The sequence below is a fragment of the Ictalurus punctatus genome, chromosome 5 (genome assembly GCF_001660625.3).
Source record: "Ictalurus punctatus breed USDA103 chromosome 5, Coco_2.0, whole genome shotgun sequence".
Classification (NCBI taxonomy): domain Eukaryota; kingdom Metazoa; phylum Chordata; class Actinopteri; order Siluriformes; family Ictaluridae; genus Ictalurus; species Ictalurus punctatus.
The window spans coordinates 8,828,973-8,845,949 of NC_030420.2; the positions used below are offsets into that span (position 1 = coordinate 8,828,973).

General features: G+C 40.5%; 1 protein-coding gene and 1 long non-coding RNA gene across 4 annotated transcripts in view; one reads left to right on the top strand and one right to left on the bottom strand.

The window, feature by feature from the left end:
* zgc:171572 (protein bicaudal D homolog 2) overlaps positions 1–16,009 on the bottom strand; it is a 51,179-nt gene extending 35,170 nt beyond the window's left edge. The window contains exon 1 of one of the 3 annotated variants that reach the window (XM_017468200.3): positions 15,449–16,007. In XM_017468200.3, coding sequence (XP_017323689.1) covers positions 15,449–15,643 — 195 coding nt within the window. In that variant the 5' untranslated portion in view covers positions 15,644–16,007. Of the gene's footprint in view, positions 1–15,448 lie in introns of all 3 variants that reach the window. The other 2 variants (XM_017468201.3, XM_053680174.1) reach the window with 2 other exon arrangements.
* Positions 427–4,114, top strand: LOC128632840 (uncharacterized). The gene is made up of 2 exons (XR_008396429.1): positions 427–792; positions 883–4,114. It is a non-coding gene; the product is annotated as an uncharacterized LOC128632840 (long non-coding RNA).
* Positions 16,010–16,977: the final 968 nt, after the last annotated feature.

A 16,977-nucleotide genomic window follows, 5' to 3' on the forward strand; every position in this document is an offset into this window, starting at 1 on the left:
AATGTTTACATCAAACATCGGAAAAGGGAAAAACGTGACCTCTTGGACTTGTGTATGTTGGTTTCAGTATTTCAGAAACTACAGATTTCCTCGGATTTTCACACGCAACAGTTTCAAGGCGTTTACACACAAACGGTGCAGGAAACACAAACAAATAAAGACCCGGTGAGCGCCGGATCTGTGGGCGCAAACAGCTCGTTGACGAGAGACATGCCAGACAGGGTTACACTAACAGCAAGGCTACAGTAACTCAAATAACCACTCTACTCTTTAACCACAGTGAGCAGAAAAGCATCTCAGAACTTAGAAAACAGCAATCCTTGAGGTACATTGACTACAATGGGGAAAACAGAATTTTTTTTTTTTAAAAAAAAGGAAATTAGCATGGTATAAATGACATGTAACCAAAAAACTGACAAGAACACAACACCACACAATAATAACCTTGACTTATTATTTTTTTGCTTTTGAATAAATAATTACTAACATTTCAATACTATGAACATAGGGTTTTTTTTTCCCTGACAGCCCTAATTTCGCGCTCTTTTCTTCACCCCGCTCCCCCTTAAATATTTTTACACACACTATCAGAGGGCATGTGAGTGTGTGAGCACTGACCTGCCATGATCTCCAAAATACTTATTGACCAAAATTGTGTCAATAAGTAACAAGGCACGGATTAACATTTTAAAAAGCACAAGGAAAGAGAGAGGGAAAAAAAAATCCTTATTGATTTCTCTTGCTCTCTAACACACAGCCACGGAATAATAAACTGAATACAGCGTGAATGGGGTAGGTTTACATTCTCTCTCTGCCTCTCACAAACACACTTACCGCTATTCGCATAACCATGCTGTATAATCACACTTTTATTTTCCCTAGATAAAGAGCTGACTAAAGAATGTGATACACATCCCACATTTCATCCTATCATCTACCATATAGAATCGCTTCCGTCAAAGACGGAGGTAACCGACTACGGAGGTAAAAACAGCTTATACACAGCAGATGTGTAAGAAGTGGGTAAGTAAATCACTCCAACCAACAACAACAAAAAAGTGTGATTATGACATCCCTGCAAATTAGAGTGACAGAATAAGGGAACACGGGCCACACACTGTAGGTGGTTATGCTCAAATCCACTCAGTGCGACACTGCACACTCATCTTTCATTTCCTCTCTAGACATTCACGCTTTCTGAATCCGCTTTACCAGTACAATATCTCGTCTATTACAGAGCCTTGTTTTCGCGTTCGTAGTCGTCGGTGTTCATCCGTTCTGGCTTCCCTTAGCATGACTTTCCCATGACATCAGCCTCGGCCTGCGCAGATGACTTCTTCAGCTGACCCACTTCCTGCGTGGATCAGGAAGGCAGCTGTTTCTTTTCAAAGTTAATCAACTGGGTGTATAGAAGGAACTGACCATTTTAGAAACTTAGCACGAGGCCTTTCAAAGACAAAAACAAACCAAAAAAAACCCCCCTGACATTTAAGATTTAGAATCTTAAATATAACTCTGGTGGGTTAGTTCCACATTCAAATAGTGAACCAAATCAAAATGATGTACTGCTATTTTTATTTTAACGAAGTGAGAAATGAAAAATGAATGAAGGGCAAATCCACCAGGCCTCTGGTTTTAAAATGTCAGTGTTGATTAATTTTCTATAACAGCAGTAGTTCTGAATGCAGGGTTTATATTAATGCACTTATTCCAATACATTTTTTTAGTAGCAACGTACACAGCTACTTGTATCACAGACGCGCCACATCAACTGATTAAAAACATGTGGAAATGTTGATATGGAGAAGTAGGTGTTTATTTAACATTTATGGAAGGAGTCTCCAGTGTCAACTAGGGTTAGAGTCAACTTTAAGTTTTCCACCTGAGTGCTTTGCGTTGTCTGGTTTCTCAATAACGTGACAAGCTAAAATTTTTGTCTTCAAGGGAGAGGGGAAAAAAGACTGGTGAGGGCATGACTAGCCGTTTCACAATATGCGTTTTTATGCGTCCTTGTGCACTTGTTCTACATCATCCACCGCTGAAGTTCAATTCCAATACTCAAGAATGCAAGTTTCGGGGACACGTGAAATTACTCGGACGGGTTCTTGATATCGAGGATGCATCGGATGCAGACACGAGCGCATCGAATCCGCCTGAAGTCTCAGAAGTCATTACGACAAAACAATAGCAGATGACGGAAGACTGACCCGTAACATAAGTTTTAACGACAATGATCTAAATATGCATCTAAAAAGAATGATTTTGATATAGGATTTAGATTGGGATATATATGAGGTTGTTGAAAAGTCGAATTTATCCCTCAGAAGTATCTTAAGCTAAGCAAGCTTCCATCATGAGTGAACTGTAAACTCCCTGTTAGCTTAGTTTTTAGTTAACATGAGGTCGCAGCTGCAAACAGTGAGCTTACTGCATTAAAACGTGCTTGATTAACCCTTGGTTAAAATCAGCAATTTAACAGTAAATCTATTAACCAGCTGAAACATATTGCTTAGTGAACACTGAAGATACGATGGCCCGGTCCCTCTACTAGAAATGTGCTGGGACGGTCCATTGTGCAACAGGAAGTTCGCAGCACATCTCAATTCTCGCACAGATTCGTTCACCTGTCCTTCCGAGTTCGTTCTTCCAAGGTAACCTGGCAAGATCGGTCTTCACGAGAACCCAAGTCCGTTCCTTCGCGTTCTTGGAATGAAGATACAGTCACTGTGTACTGCTATTTACGCAAGTGATAACAGGAACTACTGTGTTTTGAAAAAACTGCACATTAAACGTAAACATAAATGAATAAATAATACACTGTGTTAGGGCTGGGCGATACATTGATATAATAGCGATATCATGATTAATGATTACGTGATGCACTTTTCTCACATATCGTAGGTATAGAGATGTTGTTTTTTTTTTAACGCTTTTAACATTTACAAATTAAATGGTACAGAGTGGATTCTGTGGATCTGACGTCATTTATATATTTTTTATTTAATAGGCATTGAAGAAAATTATGGTCAAACTCAGTTTAACATTTTTTTTTTGTTTGTTTATTTTATTTTACTACTGTTTTGCAGACACTTTGTTAGCTAAATTACATATCGTGAATCGCAGAAATGTCCTCAAGTATCGCGATAGGTTATTTCTGTCGTATCGCCCCGCCCTACACTGCGTCCTTGTTTAATGAGTACGGCAGTTAATCAACTGCACATGGGGAGCAAAGGGGAGAAAGTCGAAATCCCTGCATTTCATACAACACTACTTAATGTTCATTAAGCTTCAACAACATCTGCATGCACACCACTGCATGAATATTAGTCATGAGTTTGGTGGAATTTTATAGTGTTTACCTTGGAAACACTAAATATATTTTCAATTGTTCTCTGGAGCAAATGAAATATGTTTTCAACGTAAAAAAAAACCCAAAAACAACAACCCCAAAACAAAACAGGGCACATCACAAGCACACACATGAAAAACCATTAATGAGGCTGAACCACCCATTTAAATGATGGTTATATAAGCTGGTGTTGTCACTGTTCGTTTGAGTGAACGCCCAAAAGAACCCAAAACCAACTGGTTCCCAAAGGAGCACTGGCATCCAGCCTTATGCACGCACGCACACACACACAATTTCTCAGATTCTTAAGAAGTTGGCAATCATCCAGCCCCTCCCCCTAACAGACCAATACACCCACGTACATACACACACACAGTTTGTGGGAGCCTTTCCTTCAGTGGTTATTGATTCGGCCTATTCTGTTCTCGTCTCATGCAACTCAAAAAACAGACGTGGAGCACTAAGAGCACGCCATATATACAGATTTCACAAAACCTTTGAGAGCATAAGATTTTTCAGCAAAGTATAATTTGCTCAGGAAGACTGACTCACTCGCAGTGATATGAATGTTGCAATATGCAAAAACTGTGGTGTAACACTACAATCACACTAGTAAGCAACAAAGCAACAACAGAATCCTTCATTATCAGCTCCCTAGTTCAGTAGTCAGGGCACCGATCAGGGACTCTGCCATTTTAAGGCCAATCACAAAATCCTTCCAGTCCACTGGAAAATTTGCTCCCTAAAAAAAACAAAAAAACAAAACACATCACAAAATCCAGAGAGCATCGATGCTCACTATGTTCCCTTACTGGAGATGACGTCATCTTTTCTGAAGCTTCTCAGCTCGAAAAAAAATAATAACATGGCGGATGAACTCTCATCTACAAATGTACGGAGCTTGTTGATCATTGTTGTGGCTCTCAAATGATTACTTATGTTAGCGGTTTTTAACTTTATTTGACGTTCTATATACGACTTGTTCGAGTCTAACGAATTTTAAATGTCTAGCTAGCCTACGATCCTGCTTCAAGTACCACAAGAGAAACGAATGTGATTAAGCTAACAAATTTATATGACGTATAAATGTCAGAAAGATATCAGCTGCCTGCCTGCTGTTGATAAATGCCAGCAGTGATGTTTTACAACACAAGTACATAGTCCACAGAAATTGAGTCATCGGTGTCCCAATGTGCAGTGAGCCAGGGTCCTTACCAGTGCCTGAACTCATGTACACAATATACTACCTAGATCACTACATAGGGAGCTGATTGAGATTTAAGATTCACCTTGTTTGTGAGAGACGGAGCTGCGATTTGAACTGAGATTTTCTTGATTCTATACAAATTAGGGCACGATGCGGTGAAGTATCACAGTGAAGGAATCTTCAGTTCCTTATGTGCACCTAGTTCTCATTTACTGTTTCACATGCAAATGCATCTTATTCTGCCGTAAATGACCTCTCACGATGTAGAGAGACATTACGGAAGAAGCAGAGATTGTTGGTGCCTCTGGTCTCAAGTCCTTCCTGTTAAATCAATAAGCCTGAGGATGAGGTGGATATAAACCAAACAGGCTGAAATTAGAGTCTGGCACCATGACAGCACTGGATTATTGCTCTACTTTCACTGCGTGGTGGTTGTGGGTTGGTCATCACACACCCGCAGGTGTCACCCTGCAATCAGGGTGTGTGCGACGAACAGGAATGGCAACCTTCTCCCACGCAAACTCGCCCTGCTATGTAGATCTTATCATGTGCGATTAGAACCGTTGCCAGGAGAAAATTAAAGGGTGGATCCTGATGATCCTGACGATTAAGAGTGAGAAGAGATAATTGTTTTTCTCTCTGTGTTCTCATGCTGCTCGGAACTGAGAGTGATTAGTGTGGTATACCAGTAACCACCACCTGCTCATTCATTCACACACTTATTCTTATTCTGGGGGGGTGGGGGGTGAAGGGGTGGGTCTCAAGAAAAGTTACAAATCCACCACTATGCATTTTCAATATTTTCACCACAGCACTTCCCACACACCGCTGAAAATTTGCTGCTGGGTCTATTACACTTTGTTCCATTCCAAACATTACAATGCCTTGTTTCCAATGTGACAATTACATGAACACAGCTTGGGGGTCTGAGACGCCACATACTGTACTGTACAACTTGCTCTCTGGATGACACGAGCTGAGGAAAAAAAGAAAAGAAAAAAAAAAACTGTAGTATTTTTCTCAATCCATCAGCTTTTTTTCCCCATTTTTAAATTTGCAAAAGAGCCATGATTTCTTATAGTACATTTCACACAGACCTGTATAATCTTAGCTTTTACCCATATGCTGGAAGCTCCTGATTTGCAGTCAACGTGCTAGATTGAAAACATTTCTAAAAAATATCAGCAGATGGAATACCTCTTTATGTGAGATATACCTTTGATTAAAGCATCCATGATCATTCCTAAATCCAGGGACTGCATGAAGCAGCATAGGTTTAATGAATTTTAGTCAAGCTGAAACGGTTTGTGATTTAAGCTATATTATATATAAATTTTCATCAAAGAAAAGCTAAATATAAGCAAGGAAGTAAACACAGAAGTAGTAACTCCATTAATTAGTCCATCAACATTAATTTTATGTTTAATTACATTAATCCCCCGACCCCCACTCAAGTATATTGAACGACCGTACTATTTTTGGTTGTTCACACAACGGTTTTCTTTTTGTAAGGACATTTGTCATGTTGCATGCCAACCAGAATCACAGAACCAAATGAATTATCATGTCTTCTCTTCCTGGTTTCACCGCCCCTCAGGACTGCTATTTCACCCCCAACCCGGATGCTCCTCAGTACTCAGGGCCCCTTACTGAAGTAAACAGGAAGCAGGAATTCAATGGAGGGGGAAAAAGGGGGCAGTATCTTGAGAGAGATGCTGGACAAGTTCAGGAATAAGCAGTGAATGTAATACATGTTTATTATTACAACCAAAAAAGGTTTGTCATAAGTGAATTAAGTGCAGCTTTCTGAGGCGTAACTAACATCCTTTTTCTTTTTTTTATAAACACGATACTGGCACAGCTATAGCTAACACACATACATACATAAATGTTCATACTGTCTGTGCAATGTGATCCAGACATCTGAGGTCATTCTATCACAGTATATTTCTCAAACAAGACTGCAGGATTCTTCACATTATATACTGAAAGCACAGAATGAATTTTATATTGCATGTAGTTTCCACTGTGTTACAAGCAGATGAGCATTTCAAACGCATTACAATTTGAAATAAAAACATAGCAGGAAGTGCGTGGTGTTTGAAAAGGATATTCAATTTAAGATTTCTTAAATACAGCTACTTGTCTCTATAATTACATACTTATTCCCTAATAACAAATAGAGGAAACGTTTGTAGCTTTTTGCACATAAAATGGTTAATAATGGACCGTACCGCAGCCTGCACTAGAGCTTCACTTGAAGTGTTTACGTAAGAAATCTGGAAACCAGCACGTGACTGGAGACGTGAATGATCCCTATTGTCCTAGTTCTTCCATTTGGAAGCTGTCACCAATGATGTTATTCACTTTACATGATTTTGCATGAGTGAGTACCACCTCGTGTCTGCGTTACCTTCTGGCTCGCCCTGTTAGTTACTTACGTTTGTTCATTTAACAGACGCTTTTATCCAAAGCGACTTACAAATGAGGAAATACAAGCAAAGTGATACATCAAGCGGAGAACAATATAAGTGGTGCTACCATACAAGATCTTTTGAATTCTAGAAAAGCAAAGTGCACAGAGTAGAGGTGTAAGTGCCAGAGTAGGTTTTGTTGTTTTTTTTAAGGATAATGTGGGGTTGTTAAGTTAGGGGTTGGTTAGGTGGTCCGGATTGAGGTTGGAAGTTCATTCCACCACTGAGGGACAGTTAGTTTGAAGGTTCTGGAAAGGGACCTTGAGCCACGCTGAGTAGGCACTACTAAGCATCAGTCATTAATTGATCGTAGATTGCGTGAGGGAAAGTAAGCCTTCAGGAGATAGTTGAGGTAGGAGGGTGCTGTTCCAGACAAGGTCTTGTACGTGAGCATCAAGGCCTCGAATTTGATACGGGTGGCTACAGGAAGCCAGTGGAGGGAGATGAAGAGGGGTGTGACATGGGTTCTTTTGGGCTTGTTGAAAAGTTATGCTGCCGTAGTTAGTCTTGCCCCACTCACACAAGGTACATTGTCCTTAACCATTACATGACAATAAGCGTAACTAATAATCACTCCCTCTCTGTCGAGCTACACACGCTACTCCTAAGATACCAGTGATCCTGACCCCTTCTGCTTTCTGGACCTGCCCGATCTATCCTGATGCCCTTCTTTTGGTTGGAGTTCTCATCAATTGGAAGTCACATGCTGCTGCTGAGGATGACCCCACATGGAGCAGCCTAAAGATCACTGAGACTGCTGAAGATGGTACCACTTAAAGCCCATAAAGCTGGCTTTGGACCAAAATTCATATGAACACTTATGCTATGATGGCTTAGGACTACAATTGCCACAGTTTTGCACTCAAGTCTCCATCAGTGAACAGTGGGTAAGTTCAACAAAACAGACTTCATATAAATACTGCACTATCTGACCATGTAGTATTAGCACATTTAAAGAAGGGATTTATTTATTTATAAAGTCGCACAGTATCCGGTGTCACCCCCATGAGGACGGGTTCCCTTTTGAGTCTGGTCCCTCTCAAGGTTTCTTCCTCATACTGTCTCAGGAAGTTTTTCCTTAAAACCCTTACATCTGGCTCGCTCATTAGGGATAAATTCATACATTTAAAGTCTTTATCCTGAATTGATATATTTCTGTAAAACTGCTTTGGGACGGTGTCTTGTTAAAAGCGCTATACAAATAAAACTGCATTTGCATAGAGGAACAGTTTTCCATCAAACTGGCTTGATGTATCATATAACATAAAGCACAGACCAATGTAAAGCAAAAGACCTTTCCAAAGGACCAAAAAGGCCTCATGTGGGATCTTGGTGCAGTGCGGCCATCTGAACTCTGACTGACGACATACGGCTCTCGCTGATAATAATGGATGAAGTTAGCTGATCCTTTTAGACACACTTCCTTTCTAAGCTAAACAGATTACCTCCTCTTCACTTCCTATCTTTCTCTGAAGGTTCTCTCCACAGACATTTACCATGCAGAACACTCACACACACAAACAGAAAATGAGTGTACTCATGCTTGAAGACTCATGATTTTTTTTTTTTTTTTTTTTTTTAAAGTTTAGTCATACAGCAACAACTAGAATGACAATGTTTACCATGTGGACTGGCAACATGGAAAAAATAACACACACTACTTAATGTAAATAAGTAGGGTAATGGGCTAGTGTGAATTAATTCACATTTCCATCAGCCTCAGGTTCCCGGCTGTGGAAAGTCCCTCATGCTGTTTCGAAGGGAAGTCCCATTTGTTAAAGAAAAAAAAAAAAAAGAGCAATGCTGTTCGAGTCCATTGAGAGACCTGTATGCACATTATGAAATAGTCAGCGTGAGAATAAATAATAATAAAAAAAAGGCTTACTAGGTCTTTTACACACATGGCTTATATAGTCAGGCTAAGCTGCTAGTCTCTGTAAACCAGCCGACTGAGGCTGTATGGGCAGAGATTAGCTGCTGCATTCAGACCCATTTATTGTAGATTAGCACTTAATTGCCTCCTGTCACTCTCACTCATTCATATGCGTTTTCATGACTTCAGTGTACGTTCCGCTTAATTTAACTGTCAGAGAAATACAGAGAACTTTGCAGAGCAGACCTTCACAGACACAGTAGTCGACCGATACTGGATTTTACCGATAAGTTGGGCAGTATCTGCCGATAACTGATTAATCAGCCGATAGTTTTTAAAATCGATACTGAATGAAAATATATCACTCAAAGTAAAAATATTGTTGAAGTTTATTACAAAAATAAAACCGTATGATTACCATGAATATGTACTATACTTTTTCAAATGTAACAAGTATATAAATTAGTAAATATTAAATAATAGATATATATCCAAACTGAACCAAAAAGTAATAGTCCAAATAACAAATAAAAAGAAAGACATCTAAAAGGAAGAGAAAAAAAAATCACTTCAAATAGCACAACAAAATGTGCCAGTGATGGTTTTTATTCCGCCTCTAGAGGCCGCTTGCGTACTGTATAATGACCGCGGACCCTTTTCAGACGCTCCCGAGGGTTACACCCCAGGAAAGAACTGCAGGCATGGATTTTTTAATGATAACCAATTGGTTATCAGTGCTGATTAATTGGTAATGCCGATCATTTTCTAAACCACACACATCATCTCATGATTGTATTTTTTTTTATCCAACAGAAACAAAGTTAAGCGGAACACCCCAACCCCCCCAAAAAAACATTTCAGTACAAATAAAAAGAAATTAAAATCCCTGGACAATCTCCAACATCCATTCTGCATCATTAACACTCACTTCAGTCTCATTCGGAATTTGGACACGTCTTTTCATATGCTAAATATAAGAGGCCGGTTCTAATCTCTTGATTTACACGTCCAAGAAGCGATCCTTTTGATAAGATGGTGTCCACCTTCTGAGGAGCCCAAGAGAGGCCTATTCAGGTACAAGAGGCAGCTTTGGTCTTGGCACCTGCTACAACTTTCCCACACCAGTGTCTGGTGCCAGGATTACACTAAGACCCAAAAACCTGGACCCAAAAAAGAAATAAGGAGGCTCTTGCGACATTAGTCTCAACCTGTTTACAGTCTCTTAAAGGCATGCCAAGAAAATCTGTTGTCTTTAAGTGTGTAATTAGCACCTTTCTTCATTTTTTTTTTAAAATTCCTGCCCATGTCTCAGCTAATGGACAATTGTTCTAAATGCCAAGCAAGGAACACGTCTCACAGGCTGTATTGTCCTTTTAAGACATTTATGGCCATCATGAACAATACCAGCATGCAGCTGCTGCAATGCTGCAGTGTCAGCCGTAGGAGTGCGTGTGTGCGCGCAAATGTGAATGCTTTCACTGTGTTCTTCACACACTCTACATAATGCCACAAGGGTATTTGTCATGGCAACAGAATGAAGGGTGTTTGTGTTTGCGCATGTGTGTCTTCATCGCCTCTCGAAGTCCCTCATGACATTCCATCTAAACCCTGAATGAATCAAATTGGGCAACACACATACAGCATCATCTCAGCTTGAAATATGCATATACATACATATACATATATATATATATATACACACATATACATATATACATACACACACACACACAACACACACACACACACACACACACACACATACATACATATATATATATATATATACATATATACATACATACATACATACATACATACATAGATAGATAATAGATTTCAGTGTCCTGCTTTTAACAATCCATAAATAGACAAACAATATCAAGTTTATGCCAAATATTGCCGGTAAATGCAATTTCTCTTGCATACATCAGCGAACCATGTCTTAAATTAAGATCCGACATGTTTAGCCCACCCAAGAGTATATAAATACACACACACACCGACCAGCTGTCAAAGAGTTAAGTCAAGGAGGACGAAAGGTCATGACCTCTGTGTTTGACTCCCTGCAGTGTAATGTGTGGCACAGAGGAAAACTGACCAAAGTCAGACTGGAGAAGGGGATCAATGAAGGTCAAACTGCAACAAGCTCAAATGGCAAACGGCAGGATGAAGGAAGCTGGACTCTGAGAAGTGATTATAGACAAGTCTGCATTTCTGTGAGAGGAAAAACACAGTATTCAAACTGCATTCCTTTGCTTTTCATCCATTATAACCATCCGTTTTCTGTACTACTTGTCCTTCACGGGGCCACGGGGAACTGGAGCCTATCCCAGGGGACTCTCAGCACGAGGCGCGGTTCACCATGGATGGGGTGCCACAATCGCGCACATACTCTACAGACTATTTGGACATGCCAAATCAGCCTACAATGCATGACTTTAGACTCAAGGAGGAAACCGGAGCACCCAGAGGAAACCCCCAAAGCATGGGGAGAACACGCAAACTCTGCATACACAGGGCGGAGGTGGGAATCGAACCGCCAATCCCGGAGGTGAGCGGCAAACGCGCTAACCACTAAGTGCTTCGATTTTGCTGGGGGAGGATGACATTAGTAACAACACAGCCTCAAACTAAATTAACTCGAGAGGCTATGACATTTGGCTTATGTGTAGATAAAATACGTATAAGTATAGACAAAATACAGTCATCCTCTACTGAGAAATTTTCCGGTCCAAAATACCTGCTGCAGTCTGAAACTTGGTACCCAGTCCAGATAGAAATCTCTATAATCTTACAAACAGATTGACTTATGTTACATGTCCTGTTTACTCGGCTTTGTAGGCGTAGCTGGAAAATGTTGAAATATTTCCTGCAATCATGAAATGATGGATACTGTAGAAGACCCTCCAACTTAGAAGAATTTAGTTGGTATGGGTCATTAACACTTCATCTAAATAAACTCTGTCCAAAAGGCTTACTGTTTCCCCACAAACACAAATTATACTCATGATCAACTGATTTGGTGGGGTGTGCTGCATTTTGAACAATATTAGCAGGTGTGGAAATAAATCAAATAAATAAAACCTCTCCATACATCCCACGCTAACTTCCTATTTCAAAATGAATTTTTTTTTTTTTTTTAATGAATACACCATGGGACTGGGCAAGATGATGACAGAACATATCGTGATGAATTATGCAAAAATACAGTTTTCTGAGAGATCATGATATTAATTTTATGACTTATTTTAATAATTACATAAACATAATATTTAATTATTTTGTATGTTAATACTTGTAATACTTTCAATCATTAAACACTAAATGGAAGCTGCTGATTGACAATCCGTTTTATTAAATCTTTTTTTCTTTCAGTGTTAAATCATTTCTTTTTGTACACAATACATAATAATATCATTAGACTCAGTTTTACACAGATTCTTGTTCAAAAAAGGCAGAACTGCATTTTTTTTGCAGTGTCCTGCATTTCATCATAGAAATGTCTTCCAGTATCATATATGATATGATGTATTTTTGTATCACCCAGCGCTAATACAGTGCAGTGGAGGGTCAATGGGTTACTGATCAGGAGGTCGGGGGTTCAAGCCCCAGCACCGCCAAGCTGGGCCCTTGAGCAAGTCCCTTAACCCTCTCTGCTGCAGGGGTGCCGTATCGTGGCTGATCCTGCGCTCTGACCCCAACTTGTGTGAAGAAGGAATTTCACTGTGCTGTAAAGTATATGTGACAAATAAAGGCTTCTTCTAACACAAAATCAAATCTCAAACCCAAGGCCATTTAATGGACACCAGAAAAAGAAAAGAAAAAACGGGCCAACTGTTGACCCTTTCGCCTCGGCCAACACTGTGTGCAACAGCTGTTTCAGTCTCCAAACAAAACACGTTCATAAATGTGTCACACCATACAGGCTCAAAACCTTTATCACGCATTCTTTCTCTTTAGGGTGCCCAAAACTTTTGCACTGTGTGTGTCATTAACGTTCAGCACATTTTCAATAATACTTGATCCACTGAGAGGAAATGTTCAAAAGTATGTCTTCCTTCCTCTTACAACAAAAAAAGACTTGACAGAGTTAAAACCCTGCTGTGAGATCAGTGGATCAGTGGGAGATATAAACTGTGACATGTTTTACCATGTAAGCACTTTGCGTGTACTATCTGCAGAATGATCACTAAATGAATTTCTCCACACTGAATTGATGAACCTTTATCCTGTGGTCTACTGACGTGGTCAAATAGTCCGTTATTCCACACCATAATGTAATATTAATAATAAGATGACAGCAAATATATTACATTCTGACAGCTAAACTTGACTAATGGACAATAGCTTAAAGCCTGGAATTTGACTAATTAACAAAAGCCAATTTCACACGAAGACACACTCGTTTCAATAAACGATTTTTATTAATTTACTAACAAAAATGTTATCATGACATGTCAGGGCAGCAAAAATAGCCAAGAAATCAATGAGTCCTATTTAAGATCCACAAAATAAGCCGGAAATGTTTCTCCTAATAAAAGAAAAATGGTCTTTGAGATGATTATAGAAGCCTCATCCTGCTTTCCTTCAGCCATGTTTTTCACTGCGAAAGATTTACTCACGTATTACCCCATTTCTATTTTTGGAGGGGGGGGGGCAGAATGGATGGGGGATTGCTTGAGCAGAAACCCCAGAGAGAGAGAGAGAGAGAGAGAGAGAGAGAGAGAGAGAGAGAGCGAGAGCGCGCCATTAAGGAGACAGAAATAGAAAAAGCATGACAGAACGGTGGAGAGAGAACAAAAGACAGATGACTAGACTGAAATAAACTGCTTTAACAGCCTCTTCTCTCATTTTTTTTGCCCTCGTCCTCTCAACAGCAAATATTTTTCACCCTCACTCCACATTTTAGAGAGATGTGTCAGTAGGCGCCACTAAGCCGACGCCAAACGGTGCTTTTTGAGCTAAGGCGGTTGGCAGAATGTGAAATATAAAGCATAATCAGACAAGGTGCATAATCATGTAACAACAATGAAGTTAATCCAGCCTTTTCATGCAAAAAAACAAATCCACAACTAGACATTTAATTCCATTCGACAGGAAATGATTCACTGAGAGACTCACTTTAGGTCAAATCGCACAAATGTTGGGATTTGTGTGTAAAACTGAATAGAACAAATCTACACTTCTCCTCCTCGTTATTATTTTGAACAGGAACAGAGCTAACCACACACTCTGCATTCCATCCAGCTTACTCAGGCCATCCTACAGCACTTAATCTTTAAACTACAGATGCGACAGCGGTTGGTCTCCTTCTCCCTTTCGGCTACTTCTCCGACTATAAACATCAGCCCGAAGAGGATAATTTTCCTAGCAGATATGTAGAGAAAGTAATAATAAAAAACCTGAGCTCGATAAAAGACTACAGAGCTGTCATTTATCTGCAGAGCTGATCCTACATTCCCAGCATGCCTGTGTGGGTCGTAACTCGTTTGGCTGGCTTGTCAACCTTTCCAGGCGGGAAAACAACGCTTCCTGTTTAAGAGAAAAAAAAATTCAAACCGAGCCCGCCATTTTTCTATGAAGTCATATGATAAAGCTTTATAATCACAACTGCTTATTTAGTACATTTTACACGAGAAAACTGGGGTGAAATGTCACTACACACAGACCATAACGGCGCTAAAGATGTCTGGTCTGACTTTTACGTATTAGTTCATATGAACACTGGCTACACGGCTACACCACTTCCACTACTCATCTCTCCCCTGTTATTTTTACTGGAATTTTCTAGAAATGTCCCTCACAGTTGTATTCCCCTTCTCTCATTGTATTGCTTTCTTTCTACGTTCCCTCCCCCCCTGCATTCAGTCTTTTATTTGTGTATAATATTTGGTCAATTTAGAACATACTTTAAGGATCTCACAAATCAATCACTAATAGAGAAGAATAAAAAAAATCAAATGAAGAAAGAAAAAAAGAAAAAAAAAACCCACCAGCACCTCTAATTTCAGACTTTCAAGTGTTAATTCCAGAGTCATAGCATACTGACATAATAGCTAGCGTACTGCTGTTATATTATAGTGAAATACTACTACTAATAATAATAGTTATTATTATTTAAAAGGATTCAGCTTCATGTAATAGCGTGCACACGCATTAGTATTACAAAGACAAATATCGCGATACTCGTTAATATCGCGGTACCAAGCAATAACTGATGTATCACACAGACCACAAGATGTTATTAGGAATGTAATTTATTCTCTCAGCTTTCCTTCGGGTGACCATGTAGAGTAGAAAGCCAGATAAAAGAAGACATTTCACAATAAGAAACCGTTCTGAAATACAAATAAATTTACGCAGAAAACCGTTTGAAATTTCAAACAAAGCCGGTAGCGACGCGGTTAATAACCGTTAAACGGGCTGAGGGTGAACGCCGTCCCTCAAACGCTTGACGGTTAGAACCGGAACCGCCTACATGGCAGAATTTTTAATAAACACATTTTTAAATAGCTTAGATATATACGTAAATGTGTAATAACCTCTCTGAGCTGGTCCAGTTCTTGTCGGACGCTGTCATATTCGCTCTCCAGCTCGTCGTACTGCTGCTTGAGCGTCTGTTTCTCCTCCAGCACCGCGAGCCCGTACTCCGCAGCTTGGATCTTCTCGCGCGTCGTCTCGTGCAGCTCGCTGGAGAGGCGCGCGATCTCCGCGTGCAGCATCTTGTCTGTGGACATCTTTGGAGAGCTCGTGAAGAAAACCACCGCAGATTCAATCCAACCTTCAAGGGTGTCACCGACAAACCTGGGTTGTTGTTTTTTTGTCGGGGCGAATAATTTAGTTTCTTCTGCGTTTGAACATGTCCGCGCGTGAAGCGAGAGTAGGTCTGTTTTTTAATTATTGTTATTATTATTATTATTATTATTTCTCGTAGTGCTACTCCATGACGCCGGAGAGCTCAGCTCCTCTCCGCTGCTCTCCTCGCCCGTTAATGCGAGCTGTCTCCTGTGAGGAGCAGTCAGCTGGGAAGCAGTCCATCCAGCTGGAGTCACATTGCTGAGCACGTTAGGGATTGTGGGAAGTGTAGTGGTGTTCTCGGGAAAACTGGGCGCATATGAAAGCGAAAAAAACCGCACATCCCATGATTCAACGCAAGGGGGGGTGTGTGCGCATGGATCCCGGAAGCGCTGCCTTAACTGTGTACCGAGAGTGACGTGGAGATCCCAGTAAAAATGCAGCGCGTAGAGAGCGCCATCTACCTGGGAATCACCGAGAGAAATCAGCAGCAGATTGGATTTTATGGGTCGAATTAAAAACCGGGTGTAGGCTACAGTACAGACAGATAAACTACCAGAAGTGGTCTAAGGAAGGACAAGCGGTGAACTGAAGACATGAGCGTCCAAGGTGCATTGATGCGCATGAGGACCGAAAGCTAGCCCGTCTGGTCTGATCTCACAGAAGGGATACACTCACACAAACTGCTGAGAAAGTTCATGCTGGCTGTGATAGAAAGGTGTCAGAACACGTAGTGCTGTGTAAGGGGCTGTGTAGCTGCAGACCGGTCAGAGTGCCCACGCTGACTCCTGTCCACCACTGAAAGCACCTACAATTGGATGCACTTGAGCATCAGAACTGGACCATGGAGCAATGGAAGAAGGTGGCCTGGTCTGATGAATCATGTTTTCTTTTACTATCCATCACATGGATGGACAGGTGCAGGTGCGTTGTTTATGTGGGGAAGAGGTGGCACCAGGATGCACTATGGGAAGAAGGCAAGCCGGCGGAGGATATATGATGCTCTGGGTAATGTTCTTCAGGTAATCCTTGGGTCCTGATATTCATGTGGATGTTACTTTGACACGTACCACCTACCTAAACATTGTTGCAGACCAAGTACACTCCTTCATAGCAACGGTATTCCCTAATAGCAGTGGCCTCTTTCAGCAGGATAACGCGCCCTGACACACTGCAAAAATTGTTCCAAACTGTTCCACTTTTGACTCATCAATCCACAAAACATTCTCCAAAAGGTTTGAGGGTCATCAAGGTGTGTTTTGGCAAAATTCAGACT